Source organism: Aotus nancymaae, unplaced genomic scaffold (genome assembly GCF_030222135.1).
Source record: "Aotus nancymaae isolate 86718 unplaced genomic scaffold, 86718_ANA_hifiasm-v0.15.2.pri h1tg000043l, whole genome shotgun sequence".
Classification (NCBI taxonomy): Eukaryota; Metazoa; Chordata; class Mammalia; order Primates; family Aotidae; genus Aotus; species Aotus nancymaae.
The window spans coordinates 4,536,566-4,555,639 of record NW_026988457.1 but is presented as its reverse complement, the minus strand read 5'-3'; the positions used below and the strand labels follow the sequence as shown (position 1 = coordinate 4,555,639).

At 38.6% G+C, this 19,074-nt stretch overlaps 1 protein-coding gene across 6 annotated transcripts in view; it reads right to left on the bottom strand.

Moving 5' to 3' along the window:
- BRCA2 (BRCA2 DNA repair associated) overlaps positions 1-19,074 on the bottom strand; it is a 95,234-nt gene that overhangs the window by 36,358 nt on the left and 39,802 nt on the right. For all 6 annotated transcript variants that reach the window (XM_012465527.3, XM_012465529.3, XM_012465528.3 and 3 more), the window contains exons 14-17: positions 7,747-8,174; positions 7,256-7,437; positions 5,289-5,476; positions 384-554 (exon numbers count right to left, since the gene is read on the bottom strand). In XM_012465527.3, the coding sequence (XP_012320950.2) occupies positions 384-554; positions 5,289-5,476; positions 7,256-7,437; positions 7,747-8,174 (969 nt within the window). The remainder of the gene's footprint in view (positions 1-383; positions 555-5,288; positions 5,477-7,255; positions 7,438-7,746; positions 8,175-19,074) is intronic.

Genomic DNA, 19,074 nt, shown 5'->3' with positions numbered 1-19,074 from the left:
GAAATACTGAGAATTTAAAATTTTATAGCTAGCAATATATTAAGTTTCACATTGTTTAAAATATGAATTCTTTTTAAAAAGCAAAAAATAAATGCAAAAATGCTTTATTAGAAATCCCCAAATAGCAGATCAAATTAATAACTCATATTCTTCTCATATGTCAAGAGGTTAAGGAGGGGGTAGGGAAAGAGGGAAGCAAGAGATGTATCAATGTGTGATCTCTCTTAAATGGGGGCTAGGGATGACAAGAAAACAGCAGTGTGGGATGGCAACTGTCACTGACAACTGGCTTGTGCACCATTTTGACATGGAAGTCACAGACTACACAGAAACCTTAACAATACTGCAGTATATGATTACATAATGTAATGCTTTAAACTTGCCTGTATTTTAGTTGAAGAAGCACCCTTTCGGGGCTTAGGCATCTATTAGCAAATTCCTTAGGAAAGGCAAATTCCATAGCTGCCAGTTTCCATATGATCCATCTGTAGTGATTATAAACCCAAATTCTAGAAATAAGCTTTGGATCCACACCTGGAGTGTCACACAGAGCCCTGAATAAATAAAGGTAGAATAATATCATAAAAACCACATAGGATGATACTGAATTCAACAACTATGATTGTTCTCTGTACAAAAACTACATTGTTCAAGATCATTCAGTAAGTTTTTATGAGTTCATATGATCTCCAAGTAATATAATTTCAGAAAATTATTTGACGTGTATCAAAGTATTGTGCTGATAAAAACTTCACTTGCCAAGCATGGTGGCTCATGCCTATACTCCCAGCATTTTGGGAGGCTGAGGCAGGAGGACTGCTTGAGGCCTGCAGTTTGAGACTAGCCTAGGCAACATGGTGAGGCTCCCCCCACCAACCCCTCTCTACAAAAAATAAAAAAAAATTAGCCAAGAGTGGTAGCTCACATCTGTGGTCCCAGCTACTTGGGAGGCTGTGGTGAAAGGATTGCTTGAGCCCAGGAGGCTGAGGCTGCGGCTGCAGTGAGCCGTGATAGTGCCACTGCACTCAACAGAGTGAGACCTTTATCTCAAAGTATCAAAACAAAACAAAAAATTCCACTTAAGAGTGAACAGAATGATTTCAACTCATATTTGTTCCTGAAAAATGAGATCTTTGATTTTAAATAATTATATTTTAGATTATTCTTATTAAAGAGATTTTTAGAAATCCTACCTGAGAACTGCCTATGCTTAGTGCTCTCCTTGATCCTGTCCCCTCTGTTCTCAAATCTCTGAACTCCTCCTTTCTCATTCATACTTTCAGCACTAAGACAACAGAAGTAATCAAAAGAGAACTTCCATAAGCTCCCATCCTCATATCTATCCACCCAAAGCATCTGTATCCCTACACTTTGCCCTCTTCCAAGAACTGACTTGTAGCTCCTAGAGCCAACCAGATTCTCCTGCCATTTCCCTCTTTCAAAATTTGTTTACTCCTTGAGACAGACTGGTCAGTACTTTAATGCCAAACACAAAACAGGATGCCCTTTCTCAGTAAAACTATAAAAAAAATGCATAATTTTTGTAAAAAAATTTTTTAAAATTTTTTTGAAAAAAATCTGAACATAGCTACAGCAGATTTTTTGTTGTTGTTGTTCCCTAAAACAAAAAAATAATAATAATTAAGGGCAGAATGCTCTGTGAGGAGAAGACTATACAGTTTAGGATACGTGTGGGAGATCCTCAGACTTTGCCCTCTTCTACCATTTGTGCACTAGCTCCTACCCCTTGCTGCCTACAAGGCTGATGATCTAGGAAATGCCTCCTCCCTCTCCTGAATCATCAATTTTTTTCTTTTCTACTGAACAATGTGAAACAGCATAAGAAATGTTTTATTCCTACCTTAAAACAAGCCAAAACGAAGACTCTTTGATCCTACTTTCTCTCCAAAGCAACGTACCTCTCTCTGCTTCTTTTCGGAAACTCCCAAAAGAATCGACTGTATTTTGTGTCTCCAACTCCTCTTCTTCAACTGCTCCTTAATTGCATTCTAATCAGGATATCACTCCACCAATCTACTGAGCTATTTTTATTAATGTAATGTCTTCTGCAGTGCTAAATCCAGTGGCCAATCTCAGTCCTCATCTTACTTTATTTATTAGAAGTAGCTGCCACAGCTGGTCATTTTCTATTCCCGGAAATTCCATCTTCACTTGACATGCAACACCCCATTCTGCATTTATTCCTAACTTTCTGGTTGCTCTTTCTCAGTCTCTTTTTCATGGCTTTAAAATCCATCTATATGCCAATGACTTGTAAATTGATTTCTTTGGCTTATACTTTACCTATGTATAGACTTGCATATCCAACTGCCTACCTAACATCTCCACTTGGATGTCTACCATTACATCTCAAGCTTCAAATGTCCAAAACTAAATTTTCCATTTCCTTCCATCTTTGGTCTTCTCAATTCTGATAGTTGCACAGTAACTCTATCCTTCCAGCTGCTAAGGCCAAAATCTTTGGAGCCATTCTTATTCTCCTCCTCTCTCACATTTTACATCTAATCTTTGAGCAAATCCCGATGGTGCCACTTGTAAAATATACCAGAGTCCAACTGCTTTTCACCAATTCTACTGCCACCTCCCTAGTCCAAGCAACCACCTCTCACATGGATTTCTGTAATAGCTTCTTAAGTGGTCTCTCTGCATCCATCCTTGCCCCTCTCCCTATAGTACGCCAATCTCAACAAATAGCCAGAATTATTTTTTCAAAAATATAAGTCCGATCAGGCTGGGCACGGTGGCTCACATCTGTAATTCCAGCACTTTGGGAGGTCGAGGAGGGTGGATTGTCTGAGGTAAGGAGTTCGAGACCAGCCTGGGCAACATGGTGAAACCTTGTCTCTACTAAAAATACAAAAACAGCCGCAAGTGATGGCCTGTACCTGTAGTCCCAGCTACTCTGGAGGCTGAGGCAGGAGAATCGCTTGAACCTGGTAGGTGGAGCCTGCAGTGAGGGGAGATTACACTACTGCACTCCAGCCTACGCAAGAGACTCTGTCTCAAAAAAAAAGTTAGGTCATATTACCCTTTGCTTTAAGCCTTCCAGTAGGTTATTCAGTAAAAATCATGAAGAGTAAATGGTAAGGTTCTTATGAAGGTCTATGAAGTCCTCCCTTTGTATCTTATCTGTTACTACTCTTCTCCTGCCCACTCTACTCCAGCTGCACTAACTTCCTGTTCCTCAGACACTTCAAGCATGCTCCCCTCTTAGAGGATCGGGGGCTTTTGCTAGGATAGTCCCATGCTCCCTCCTTTTACTTTAGGTCATTTATCAAATATAGCTGACTTAGCCTTCCTAATTACTTATTAGATTAAAAATCGCATCTCCTTGCCCAATTTTCTCTGCCATCTTTCCAGCTCTATCTTTATAGTATGTATCTTCTTCTAACATACTATATACAATTCACTTATTTTTCAATATTTTCTATGCCTTCCATGCCCACTAGAATGTATGACTTATTAGGGCAGGGATTTTTTTTTTTCTTTATTATTCCTAGTACTCAGAATAGTACCTGGCACATAGCAGGTGCTCAACAGAGATTTGCTGAATTATCAAAAAAACTAACGAGAGCTTCTACATTCTCAGTTGACTACACGGCAATCATTCTTAACCTCTACCTTATGCAGTCTATTTAGTAACAGAAAATAATATAACTATTTAACATACTTTTCTTACTAGAATCTATAAGCAGATGTTTGTTACATAAGACACGCAAGATGTAAACAATATTTGTTTTTTAAAGTTAAAACAAAATTCAGGAAAAAACATTTTACCACTTTCCAAAACTACAAAGTTTGGAAACATATAGAGAAATTTTAAAATAAGGATGCTGAGGAAATAAATCCCATCTTTTGCCACTGGCATAAAGTAATATCTCTCTAATAGCAAAAAAGTTTAAATTACGTTTCTGCAAACACTATAATAAAAAAGAGGTTATATAGTTTCTAAATTGTTGCTGTTTTAGGGCTCTGAGATTTTCTAGTTATTTGGTATTATTGATATTCAAATATTTCTGTTTAACTTTTTGTGTTTATTTATATTTTATATCTATTAAAACATACAATGAAAAAGAACATGAAGTAAGAGTGTGTCGGGGGAGCAATCTACCATAAAGCCATTTCAAATTTAACTTATTCTATTTTTGAGATGCAGTCTTGCTCCCCTGCCCAGGCTGGAGTGCAGTGGTGCAATCTTGACTCTTGGGTTCAAGCAATTCTCCTGCCTCACCCTCCCGAGTAGCTGGGATTATAGGTGTTTTAGTAGAGACGGTGTTTTGCTATGTTGGCGAGGCTGGTGTCAAACTCCTGATCTCAAGTGATCTGATCACCTCAGCCTCTCAAAGCCTGTGATTACAGGCATGAGCCACCACACCCGGCCTTTTATAAAACAGAACCTTGCTCTGTCACCCCAGCTGGAGTGCAGAGATGCAACTTCAGCTCACTGAGACCTCTGCCTCCTGGGCTCAAGCCACCCTCCTACATCAGCCTCCCGAACAGCCGGGACTACAGATGGATGCACCATGCCAGGCTAATTTTTATTTTTGCTGAGACAGAGTTTCGCTCTGTCACCCAGGCTAGAGGGCAGTGGCGTGATCTTGGCTCACTGCAACCTCTATCTATTGGGCTCAAATGATTCTCCTGCCTCAGACTCCCAGGTAGCTGAAATTACTGGTGTGCATCACCACACCCAGCTAATATTTGCATTTTTAGTAGAGGTGGGGTTTCATCATGTTGGCCAGGCTAGTCTCAAACTCCTGACCTCAGGTAATCCACCTGCCTGGGTCTCCCAAAGTGTTGGGATTACAGGCATGAGCCACCAAGACTGGCTGGGCTAATTTATAAATTTTTTTATAGAGATGGGTTTCACCATGTTGCCCAGGCTGGTCTCAAACTCCTGAGCTCAAGAGATCTGCTCACTCAGCCTCCCAAAGTGCTGGGATTACAGGCGTGAGCCACCATGTCTGGTCCTCAAATTCAACTTTTTAACTCTTTTTAATTTAATGCCTTTATTTATAAATGCATAAAAATCATGTCCAAATTGAAGGAAATCCAGTTCATTAAACCCGGGACAAATGGCACTCTTCAAAAGATTTCAACAGAATGCTTAACCATAATGCACTTAAAATGATTCAATGCATAAAAATTTGATTTCTAGCCAACTTTTTAGTTCAAGAGACAGTTAAGAGAAGAAAGAGGGACTTGAGGGAATGAGAGGGATGATAGAATACATAAAAGTTAACATATAATCTTTTTGCATAGAGTACCTATAAAATTCTTCTTTTCCAGCCTTTCCATCATTGGAAGGTATGAGCCATCCACCATCAGCCAACTGTATTCCCTTTCCAGCCCATAAACTTTCCTTACCAAAATAATCTTGAGTGTGAAACTGAAAAGACTCTGCATTTTTGCTGTTAATTTTTACGCAATGTTTAGAAACGCCATATATATATAGCTACACAAAATAAACAGAAAAAATTAGTGAAAAACAATTTAAAATGAACATGCATTATAGAATAAAAACAATTAAACAATTATAAAAAACCAAAAGAGAATTTACCACCAATTTTTCATTTAAATACTAGAATATTCACTACAAAAACATTTACATTATTTACCAGAAACTAAACATTTTAATATAAATGACCCACACATTCCACAATCTGCTGTACTTTTTCTACCTCCTGTGTATATGTTTCCTGCTAAATCTGCCACAGGAAGGTACTATGAGGATAAAAAACGTTTTTTGTTTTTTTTTTTTTTTGAGACGGAGTTTCACTCTTGTTACCCAGGCTGGAGTGCAATGGCGCGATCTTGGCTCACCGCAACCTCCGCCTCCTGGGTTCAGGCAATTCTCCTGCCTCAGCCTCCTGAGTAGCTGGGATTACAGGCACACGCCACTATGCCCAGCTAATTTTTTGTATGTTTAGTAGAGATGGGGTTTCACCATGTTGACCAGGATGGTCTCGATCTCTTGACCTCGTGATCCACCCGCCTCAGCCTCCCAAAGTGCTGGGATTACAGGCGTGAGCCACCGCGCCCGGCTAAAAAACGTAATGTTTTACAAAATCTCTTAAGTTCAAAAGCTTAGACTGGAAACAAAAGGGAAAAGTGTAAGTATTTTAGGGAATGTGACCTCAGGTGGTCAGATTTGTACACAGGCTTGGCTTGCTTCCAAAGCGCTTCCTTTCACCCCAGGATATCCAACCCAAAGTGTCTTTTCCTTTGTTCAGAGTTTGACTCTGGAGTCAGACTCTTGGCTTTGGAATCATAGCTCTTCCACTTACTAGTTAAGTGTCTTTGGAGCAGTTACTTAACCCTCTCTATGCTTCAGTTCTCTCATTTGCAAAATGAAAACAAAATAATGGTGCCTTTCTTTCAAGGTGGCTGTGAGGATTAAGCAAGATATACCTAATGCACGTGAAGTTCTTAGAAGAGCACCTCACACCTAGAAAATGCTCAAAGTTAGCTATTAATATCATCAACATTATTTTCACCTCTCCATTGCCTAAAATTATATCTACACAGTACTGTCTTAAGGAGAATCCTATTTTGAAAATATAAATAGCTCACAGAAGGTTCAGGGCTATCAGTTATTCACATTTGAATATCAATAAGACTACTTTTCTCTAACACTTAGCTGACAGCATTTACAATGACAAAATAAGAAAGATTTGAAGGGGGAGGATAAATAGTAATTTGGAAGCACAGATCACTTTAGTAGGATGAAGCAGGCCTAGCAAGGGTCCAGAGGCTGCCACTGTAGGCTAATTAGGAAACATGATGATTTCATTCATCCATTCCTGCACAAATGTGTTCATTCTTTAAACAAAGCCATGGCTGGGTGCAGTGGCTCTCACCTGTATTCCTAGCACTTTGGGAGGAGAACGCAGGCAGATTACAAGGTCAGGAGTTCAAGACCAGCCTGACCAACATGGTGAAACCCCATCTCTACTAAAAATACAAAAATGAGCCAGGCACGGTGGTGCACACCTATAATTCCAGCTACTCAGGAGGCTGAGGCAGGAGAATCGCTTGAACCCAAGAGGCAGAGGTTGCAGTGAGCCAAGATTGCGCCACTGTACTCTAGACTGGGCAACAGTGGGAGACTCCATCTCAAAAAAAAAAAAAAAAAAGACAAAAACAACAACAAAAAACCATTTGTAGATACTAGTTAATGAAATAAAATTATACTTTGCCATAAACGCCATCAGTATTGCAGACAAACACTTACCTGTTTATGAGAACTCACAGAGGGAACTTGGCTTCCTACTGCTGCTTTCAGAGAGATTCGAGGCAGAGTGGATGTTTTTGTAAGATACAGACTGCCTGGTTGTGGAAAGATGCACTGCCCTTGTTTTTTCTTAATTCGCATATCCTGTGTATCTCTGGCATTCTGAAGACTTGTAATTAAATCTATTAAAGAATAAATACTTAGTAAAAATAAAATTGAATTTAAAAAGCACAGCCCTGCTTTATAAAATTATACATATCAATTTGCTCAAATTTTACATGCTCTCCTTTTCTTTAAAAAGGGTACCCCTTTTAAATCTTCATAAACGGAAGAATGATTCAACTTGTAAAGTTGTATAAATAGAGTACTTTGGATTCAGAAAATCTAAAGCATTAAAAAGAGTTTTAAAATTATCATCACCAACGGGGAAAACCATCAGGAAATATCTAACTGAAAGGCAAAAATTCATCACCCAAATTGTCATACCATACCTAAAGGTTCTTCTTCACACTTTGTGAAAATTACAGTTGCTGCTTGATTGGAGGTGTTTTTGTTAAACTGATGAATCTCACTGTCATTACTCTTATTTTTACTACCACCGGAGCCATGCCCATCAATGTTTTGTTTTTGTTTGTTTTCCTCCAAGTTAATATTCCTAACACACTGTTCATCTCTGTGAAAATGTGACTTAGTTTTAAAAGGTGGAACAAAGACTTTGGTTGGTTTGCCTGTAGTAATCAAGCATCTCATCTTTTCATTTCTTGTAGCAGAAACTTGATAAAATGGCTGCCCTGAAACTGCTAAACTGCTTGAAGATTTTTCCAAAGTCAGATGTTCATACAAATGAGATTTAGACAGAAATTCTTGACCAGGTGCAGTAAAATTTAGATTCTGTATCTCTTGACGTTCCTTAATTGTGCTATAATAATGGAGAGAAAATATTTAATATTATTGACTAGTACACATATAAATATTTGGGAACATGCCTTTTTTGCAGACCCACATTTGCTAAGTGGTGATCCTATACTGGTAACTGTTTTGTATTCATCACGGTTGCCATTACAAAACAATACCACACTTTTCAAGGCTATAACACTTATTATAGCCTTCTCACACACTTATTCCCAGCCTTCACAATCTACCTCACATAACACATAATAGAAGGCAGTCTGTGAACCATGGACCCTCTCAGTGTCCCATCCAATTCCATCGCAGTACTCCTTACCTCCTTTACCAGGAAAATGTCTACCCGTCCTCTTCTCTCACCTTCACACCTTCACCTAAATGCTCTACTCTGCCTAATACCTCAGTCTCCTCAGGAGACCCCATCTTTCAATTATCCTGCCTCTCTCCCTTTTCTTTCTTCTACCTATTTATATCTTTTTTAAAGTGCCCCTTTCATTTAGTCCAAAAGCCTTGCAAACCTTTAAAATTCTTATTTTATCACTCACCTTTATCTCTGTCTCAAGCTAACACTCACTGTTACTTATACTCCAGTCAACCTTTTTGAATAGGTAATGTAGCTATTTTCACCTCCTCAATTTCTACTCAATAAACTCTCATTTGTCCCACTACTCTACAGAAAGTGTTCTCAATAAAGTTGTTAATGACCTCCCAGATACATGCCCAACACGCACAACCTCATTCTACTCAACTTTTCTGACAGCTATGACAGTTTACATTTTCCTTCTTTTAAAATTCTCACCATCACTGTCCCTCTTTTCTTCTTTTACTGGTTTTACCTCTTCCTGATTCCTAAAAAAGAAATGTCTCCAAAGTTGGGTATTTTCCTTAGACACTTTCCCTGGCTAATGTGAGTCATTTCCATTGCTTAAATTATCACCTGGCAATGAAAATATTCTTTATCCTCATGCCCGACTTTTCCCCTAGGTGTTACTCCTACATTTTATACTATGTACAGCATCAGACATCTGTACCTTGATGTTTTATACTTGTTTCAAACTCAACATGTCCAAAATTAATCACCTTTCTCAGCGTACATGCTCTTCCTAATACTTGACATTTTTTTAAAATTTTTTTTATTTTTTATTTTGGAAGAAAGAAAGAAAGAAAAAAAAAGAATGAAGAAGAAGAAAAAGGAAGAGAAAGAGAGAGAGAGAGAATGGGAGTATTGCTTTCTTGCCCAGGCTAGAATGCAGTTTAGTAATGGGTATTGAAAACCTCTTTTATATCAATAATTATACTTAATGATGTAGACAGGAAGGAATAAGGGAAGAAAATAACAAACAAGCAGCCAACCAGTATTTCATTTAAACCTATGAAATGCTATGCGATTACTGAGGAGTTATTTACTTCCAATTATGTAGTCACTTATGGAATAGGTATGAGGTGGTAATGTATGTTTTGTGTATTTGAAGTGGAGAGTTCTATAAATGTTTAAGTTTACTTGTTCCGGGTCTGAGTTCAAGTCCTGGATGTCCTTGTTAATTTTCTGTCTCATTGATCTATAGAATCGTTAGCTCTTCTTGTTACATTGATCCTTTTGCCATTATGTAATGTCCTTTTTTGCCTCTTGTGATCTTTCTTGCTTTAAAGTCTACTTTATCAGAGGCGAGAATTGCATCTCCTGCTTTTTGTTTATTTGTTTATTTTTACTCTGTTTGGTTGGTAAATCTTCCTTCTTCTCTGTGTTTTGAGTCTTGGTGTATCATTGCATGTGAGATGGGTCTGGATACAGCATACCGATGGGTTTTGGCTTTTTATCCAATTAGAATATATATAAGTTTAATACTGGCATTTGATGCTAGCTGGCTGTTTTGCCCATTAGTTGGTGTAAATTTTTTATTGTTAATGCTGTTTGCTTTTTGATATATTTTTGGAAAGGCTGATATTGGTTGTTCCTTTATATGTATAGTGCTTCTTTCAGAAGCTCTTGTAAAGCAGGCCTGGTGGTGGTGAAGTCTCTAAGTACTTGTTTGTTCCCAAAAGATTTAATTTTTCCTTCGCTTATAAAGCTTAGTTTGGCTGGATATAAAATTCTGGGTTGAAAGTTCTTTTCTTTAAGGATGTTAAATATTGGTCCCCACTCTTTTCTGGCTTGTAGGGTTTCTGCTGAGAGATCTGCTGTAAGTCTGATAGGTTTCCCTTTATGGGTAACCTGACCTTTCTCTCTGGCTGCCCTGAGTATTCTCTCCTTCATTTCAACCCTAATAAATCTGGCGATTATGTGCCTTGCGGTTGGTCTTCTTGAAGAATATCTTTGTGGTGTTCTCTGTATTACCTGGAGTTGAATATTACCCTGCCTTGCTAGGTTGGGAAAGTTTTCCTGAATGATATCCTGAAGAGTATTTTCCAAGTTGGATACATTCTCTTCATCACATTCAGGTACACCTATCAAACGTAAATTAGCTCTTTTCACATAGTCCCATATTTCCTGGAGACTTTGCTCATTCCTTTTTATCCTTTTTTCTCCAATCTTGTCTTCTCGTTTCATTTCACTGAGCTGGTCCTCGACTTCTGATATCCTTTCTTCTGATTGATCAATTCGACTGTTTAAACTTGTGCATACTTCGTGAAGTTCTCATGTTGTGTTTTTCAGCTCCATCAATTCACTTATATTCCTCTCTAAATTGTCCATTCTTGTTAACACTTCGTCAAACCTTTTTTCAAAGTTCTTAGTTTCTTTGCATTGGGTTAGAACAAGTTCTTTTAATTCACAGAAGTTTCTTATCACCCACCTTTTGAAACCTGCTTCTGTTATTGGAACACATTCGTTCTCCATTAAGCCTTGTTCCGTTACTGATGAAGAATTGCGATCCCCTGTAGAGGGAGAGGCATTCTGATTTTGAGTATTCTCTGCCTTTTTACGCTGGTTTCTTCCCTTCATTATATATTTATCCCTCTGTCGTCTTTGTAATTACCGACTTTCTAACTAGGTCTCTGAGTGGACGTCCAACTTTTTGATTCCCAGTGCCGAAATCTGAGCAATCCACTGCGCCGGCCAAAACAGTGGTGTTAAGATTGATGGTGCTTTTCTGCCCGGGAATCTCCGGACTCTGCACCAAGAACTGCCGCGTTAAGGCGCCAGCAAAACCGCTGCGTCGGCCACAAGAGTTGCCCTGACGACCCGTGGGGCTCCTCTGCTGGGAATCTCTTGGTCCGTGAGCAACAAATATTCGTCTGGAAGTGTGGTGTCCTCTCGTTCTCTGCGCTTTCACTGGAAGCTACCAGCCCGAGCTGCTAGTGATCAGCCATTTTGGATCTCTCTAGGGATGGGTCTCAGCATACTTGACATTTTGTTGAAAACTACAGATTTCCTTTTACCAAACCCTGAATACCTGGAACTTGAAGTTATTCCTTTAGTTACCCATTCATCTATCCATCAACTATTTAATGAATTCCCACCAGGTGCCAGACATTGGTTTGCTGGGGAACACAGTGACAAAATTTTGTTTTTGTATGTACATTTCACTGGGAGGAAACAGAGAGACAAATATGTCAACTGGCCTACATACAAGTGTGCCTGGAGCAAGGAGAGCAAGGGGAACATTAGAAGGTAAGATTGGAAAAGTAGCAAAGCAGCCAGATCATGGAGAATCTGAACACCCATGACAAGGGCTTTTGGCCTCTACACTGAGATGGCATACCATCGAATAATTCTGAGTAAAGAAATGACATAATCTGCCTTACGTTTAAAAGGATCCCCTGGCTTCTTTGTTGAAAATGCACGTGCATTGAAGAGTAGGGAGGTAAAGTCAGAAGCAGGGGACCAGTTCTACTGAAAGGACTGACTGGAGTGGGTTCAGGAGAGTACTCAAAGAGATGAAGTGAAAACAGTAAGAGTAGGGACAATTCTAATGAGCTGGGCTTTAAGAGAAGCAAGAAAATGGACTGGTGAGATTAGTTAAGAAAGGTTCTTCTTTTTAAGACAAGAGAGGTACAACAACTGCTTAGGGTGATGAAAACAATCTACTATGGAGGAAAAAATTAATGACGCAGGAGACAGAGGGGACAATTGCTGGACTGATTTCTTCAAATAGGTGATCTAGATGAGATCTAATACAAAACAATGAATAAACCTTCTGTCCTCAAACTTGTATTGATTGATCTCTTTAAATTTATTTTTTTAAAATATTCAGAATATTTTGAGTATGAGGAGTTTGGCTTATAGGTTATGCTCAAGATGTCTATTTAAATCTAAGTGAAGATAATTTGCCAGTCTCAAATCTACCTGGCCAAATCTACTGAATTTATCTCCTAATCATTCTCTAACCTCTACTCTACCTGTTTTGCTAGGTTAAGACCTTCCTTATTAATCTGCTTGCAACAGTTTTGCTTTGGCCTACTTCTAAAACACAAATCTTATTTTGTGCCTCTTGTTAGAAACTTCCAAAGACAGCCTATCACCTATCTAGGTTTTGACTTATCAGAAATGACATACAGGAAGCCTCCTATTTGGTCCTAACCATTTCTTTTTGTTTTCCTCTATCCACCAACCAAATCCCAAGATTTGGAATGCCCTCTTTAACTAAGCATTCTTTACATTCTGTCTGAAGTACTTTTCCCACTGACAGAAAGCTCGATGGGAAAAGTACTTCAGACAGAAGTACTTTTAATTATAATAGCTCACAATTTTTCTATGTTCTTACATCACTTTGTTATATCTATTTTAAAATTTATATTACACATAATTCTTCTTTTCATGTCTGGTTCCCAGACTAGCAATCTGAGTTAGACTTATTTATCTTTATATCCATCAGTATACTATATACTAGGTAGTTAGAACAGATACTTTAACAAATGTTGTTAAATACGTTAAACTATTCTCTCATTTTACACAAAATTTAAGGTAATATACAGGTAAATAACTAGGTATTTCCTTTCTTATTTAATACAACCGTTTTTGATAAAAATGAAAAAAAAAATCACCTGGCTTTCTACATATGTATGTGTAACCAGCTGAAAAACACATTCCAGAAATACAACTCAGTGACTTCAACAATTCCACAAGTGCTTTTGAAAAGGTAATATTAAAATAATTTCAGTGATATTTTTAGGCTTAAAATTTATCAGCTAGAAAAAATTTTGTAGCTACTTTCAACAATTTTAGATGTTTTTATATTTATATCTATTATGCCTAAGTGACATGTTTCTTCTTTTCTCTCTTGAAGTACCCCTACAGAAAATGAAGATTTAGTTCTGTCAACACAACTTTCACCTTACTACACACACACTCTTGCCTCTCATCTTCCCAAACGATGCATTTGATTCTATCAATGTTCAATATTTACATTAGGGCTGAATAAAAACTTTTTACAACTGAATGTGGTGTATCAGTATGAAGTATGTGTAGTATTAATATGCAGTATATAAAGTGTATTTCCTTTACAATTTTTGCTTTCTCTTGATGTAGTATTTTTTAAAATCTGCTTATTTTCTACGTACTCATTGCTTATTCACATCTAAACTCTTAGGTGTATATATAAACCTCTTTTCATTCTGTTCATAAATTATAGTTTTTAAAAAAAAAAAACTTTTTTTCTTCTCCTTGAATGTTTCTTCTAAACTGTTTTCATTAATTTGTTTTTTGGTTATTTTATTTTGCTTTTTCTGATGTTTCACAATCTTTAGATGTCTGTCCTGAACTCCTGACCTCAGGTGATTCACCTCTCTTGGCCTCCCAAAGTGCTGTGATTATAGGAGTGAGCTCCTGCACTTGGTGAGTATTGCTTCTTAAACATAATTTCAACTTACCACATTTTGGTTCCCTCCTCCTGCACCATCCAATTCTAAAGATAAGAAATGAGGCCGGGGAGATGACAGAAGTTGGCCAAATAGAAACAGCTCTGGAGTGCAGTTCCCGGCAAGAACCCAGAGGGTGAGTGACCACTGCATTTCCAAACGAGATTTTACTGCCAAAAGACCAGAAGATTCCTGGGTGGAAAAGCACCATGAGTTTCCAGCACGGTTGTTTCAATTGGCATAGCGGGTCTCCACACAAAAACTCACACAAATCTGGGCAGCTGTTTCAACTGGTGCCTGAAACGCCTGGGAGACAGAGTCGCCCATTCAACTGAAAAAAAGAGGGCTGAAACAAGGGAGCCAGGTGAGCTGGCTCAACAGGTCCCAACCCCACAAAGACCAGCAATCTCAAACACTGGATTGAGAATTCCACAGCAAGCACAGCTGGACCCAGGATAGTCCAGCTCCGTGGGGGGAAGAGCGTCCGCCACTACTGAGACAGTCTACCATTAGACAGTCCGCCATTACTGAGGAAGACCGCCACTATTGAGGCAGTTCTAACTATATCTTTATAAACAAAACTGTAAGGAAGTTCACACAGCAGCTGGGAGGAGCCCATGGCAGCTCAGCAATGCCTCTGCTGGCAGACTGTGACTAGGCTACCTCCATGCTGGGCAGGGCATCTCTGAAAAAAGGCAGCAGCATGTCAGGAACTTATAAATAAAGCCCCACCTTCCCAAGACAGAGTACCTGGGAAAAAAAGGTGTTTATGAGTTCCACTGCAGCAGACTTAAATGTACCTACCCAGCAGCTCTGAACAGAACAACGGAGCTCTCAGCTCAGCACTTGAGCTTCTATAAGGGACAGACTGTCTCCTCAAGCAGCTCCCTGACACCCATATATTCAGAGACACCTCATAAAGGAGAGCTCAGGCTGACATCTGGCAGGTATCTCTCTGGGATAAAGATAACAGAAGAAGAAACTGGCAGCAACCCTAACTGTTCTGCAGTCTCCACAGGTGATCCCCAGGCAAGCAGGGCCTAGAGTGGACCTCTAGCAGTCCTACAGCAGAGGGGCCTGCCTGTTAGAAGGAAAACTAAAAAACAGAAAGAAATAACTTCAACATCAACAAAAAGGACATCCACTCAGAGGCTGCATCCAAAAGTCACCAACTACAAAGACCACAGGTAGATAAATCCACAAAGATGAGAAGAAACCAGTGCAAAAAAGGATGAAAACACCCAAAACCAGAATGCCTCTCCTCCTACAAGGGATCACAACTCCTCACCAGCAAGGGAACAAGGCTGGATGGAGAATGAGTCTGATGAATTGACAGAAACAGGCTTCGGAAGGTGGGTAATAACAAACTTCTCTGAGCTAAAAGAACATGTTCTAACCCAATGCAAAGAAACTAAGAACCTTGAAAAAAGGTTTGATGAAATGCTAGTGAGAATAAACAGCTTAGAGAAGAATATAAATGACTTGATGGAGCTGATAAACAACACGAGAACTTCGTGAAGCATACACAAGTTTCAACAGCTGAATTGACCGAGCAGAAGAAAGGATATCAGAGATTGAAGATCAAGTAAATGAAATAAAACAAGAAGGCAAGATTAGAGAAAAAAAAGAGTGAAAAGAAATGAATAAAGCCTCCAAGAAATATAGGATTACGTGAAAAGACCTAATCTACATTTGATAGGTGTACCTGAATGTGACAGAGAGAAATAAATCCAAGCTGGAAAATACTCTTCAGGATATTATCCAGGAGAACTTCCCCAACCTAGCAAGGCAGGCCAATATTCAGGAAATACAGAGAACACCACAAAGATATTCCTCAAGAAAAGCAACCCCAAGGCACATAATCATCAGATTCACCAGGGTTGAAATGAAGGAGAAAATGCTAAGGTCAGCCAGAGAGAAAGGTCGGGTTACCCACAAAGGGAAGCCCATCAGACTCACAGCAGATCTCTCGACAGAAACCCAAAAAGCCAGAAAAGAATGGGGCCAATATTCAACATCCTTAAAGAAAAGAACTTTCAACCTAGAATTTCACATCCAGCCAAACTAAGGTTCATAAGCGAAGGAGAAATAAAACAAGCAACTGTTGAGAGATTTCATCACCACCAAGCCTGCCTTATAAGAGCTCCTGAAAGAAGCACTAAACATAGAAAGGAACAACCAGTACCAGCCACTCCAAAAACGTACCAAATGGTAAAGAGCATCAACACAATGAAGAAACTGCAACTAATGGGCAAAACAACCAGATAGCATCAAAATGGTTGGATCAAATTGACACATAACAATATTAACTGTAAATGTAAATGGGCTAAATGCCCCAATCAAAAGACACAGACTAGCAAATTAGATAAAAAGTCAAAACTCATCTGTGTGCTGTATCCAGGAAACCTATCTCATGTGCAAGGATACACGTAGGCTCAAAATAAAGGGATGGAGGAAGATTTACCAAGCAAATGGAGAGCAAAAAAAAGCAGGAGTTGCAATCCTAGCCCCTGATAAAATGGACTTCAAACCAACAAAGATCAATAGAGACAAAGAAGGGCATTACATAATGGTAAAAGGATCAATGCAACAAGAAGAGTTAATGATCCTAAATATATACGCACCCAATACAGAAGCACCCAGATACAAAAAGCAAGTTCTTAATGACCTACAAAGAGACTTAGACTCCCACACAATAATAATGGGAGACTTTAAACACTCCACTGTCAATATTAGACAGATCAACGAGACAGAAAATTAACAAGGATATCCAGGTCTTGAACTCAGATCTAGATCAAGCAAACCTAACAGACATTTACAGAACTCTCCACCCCAAATCCAAAAAATATACATTCTTCTCACACCACATCACACCTACTCTAAAATTGACCACATAAGTGGAAGTAAATCACTCCTCAACAAATGCAAAAGAATGGAAATCGTAACAGTCTCTCAGACCACAGTGCAATCAAATTAGAACTCAGGATTAAGAAACTAACTCAGAACTGCACAACTTCATGGAAACTGAACAACTAGCTCTTCAATGTTGACTGGATAAACAATGAAATGAAGGCAGAAATAAAGATGTTCTTTGAAACCAACAAGAACGAAGACACAACGTACCAGAATCTCTGGGACACATTTAAAGTAGCGTCTAGAGGAAAATTTACAGCAATAAATGCCCACATGAGAAGCAAGGAAATATTCAAAATCGACAACTTATCATCAAAATTGAAAGAGCTAGAGGAGCAAGATCAAAAAAACTCAAAACCTAGAAGACAAGGAACAACTAAGATCAGAGCAGAACTGAAGGAGATAGAGATACAAAAAACCCTTCAAAAAATTAATAAATTCAGGAGCTGGTTTTTTAAAAAGATCAACAAAATAGACCGCTAGCCTGATTAATAAAAAAGAAAAGAGAGAAGATTCAAATAGATGCAATAAGAAACAATAAAGGGGATATCACCTCAGATTCCGCAGAAATATAGACTACCATCAGAGATTACTCCAAACAACTCTATGCACATAAACCAGTAAACCTGGAAGAAATGGATAAATTCCTGGACACTTGCACCCTCCCAAGCCTAAACCAGGAAGAATCAAAACCCTGAATAGACCAAAAACAAGGGCTGAAGTTGAGGCAGCAATTAACAGCCTGCCAACCAAAAAAAGCCCAGGTCCAGATGGGTTCACAGCTGCATTCTACCAGACATACAAAGAGGAGCTTCTGAAACCACTCCTTCTGAAACTATTCCAAACAATACAAAAAGAGGGAATCCTTCCCAAATCATGTTAGGAGACCAACATCATCCTGATACCAAAATCCGGCAGAGACTCAACAAAAATAGAAAACTTCAGGCCAATATCCATGATGAACATAGATGCAAAAATATTCAATAAAATACTGGCAAACCGATTGGAACAGAACATCAAAAAGCTTATCCATCACGATCAAGTAGGCTTCATCTGGGGATGCAAGGCTGGTTCAACATATGCAAGTCTATAAACATAATTCACCACATAAACAGAACCAAAGACAAAAACCACATGATTATCTCAATAGATGCAGAGAAGGCCTTAGACAAAATTCAACAGCCCCTTTTGCTAAAAACTCTCAATAAACGATGGAACATATCTCAGTATCAATGGAACATATCTCAAACTAATAAAAGCTATTTAAGACAAACCCACAGTCAATATCATATTGAATGGGCAAAAACTGGAAGTATTCCCTTTGAAATCTGGCACTAGCCCTTTCTCACCAATCCTATTCAATATAGTATTGGAAGTTCTAGCCAGAGCAATCAGGCAAGAAAAAGAAATAAAGGGTATTCAATTAGGAAAGGAGGAAGTCAAATTGTCTCTATTTGCACACAACATGACTGTATATTTAGAAGACTCCATTGTCTCAGCCCAAAATCTCCTGAAACTGATAAGCAACTTCAGCAAAGTCTCAAGATACAAAATCAATGTGCAGAAATCAAGTATTCCTATACACCAACAACAGAGTAAAAGCCAAATCAAGAGCAAATTCCCATTCACAACTGCTACAAAGAGAATAAAATACCTAGGAATACAACTCACAAAGGATGTAAAGGACTGCTTCAAGGAGAACTACAAACCACTGCCCAAGGAAGTAAGAGAGACACAAACAGATGGAAAAATATTCCATACTCATGGTCAGGAAGAATCAATATTGTGAAAATGGTCATACTGCCCAAAGTAATTTATAGATTCAAAGCTATCTCCATCCATCATGCTACCTATGACCCTCTTCACAGAACTGGAAAAACCACATTAAACTTCATATGGAACCAAAAGAGAGCTCGCATAGCTAAGACAATACTAAGTAAAAAGAACAGAGCTGGAGGCATTACACTACCTGACTTCAAACTATACTACAAGGCTATAGTAATCAAAACAGCATAGTACTGGTACCAAAACAAAGATATAGACCAGTAGAACAGAACAGAGGCCTTGGAGGCAATGCCACACATCCAATCATCTGATCTTTGACAAATCTGACAAAAACAAGCAATGGGGAAAGGATTCCCTGTTTCATAAATGGTGCTGGGAAAACTGGCTAGTCATGTGCAGAAAACAGAAACTGGACCCCT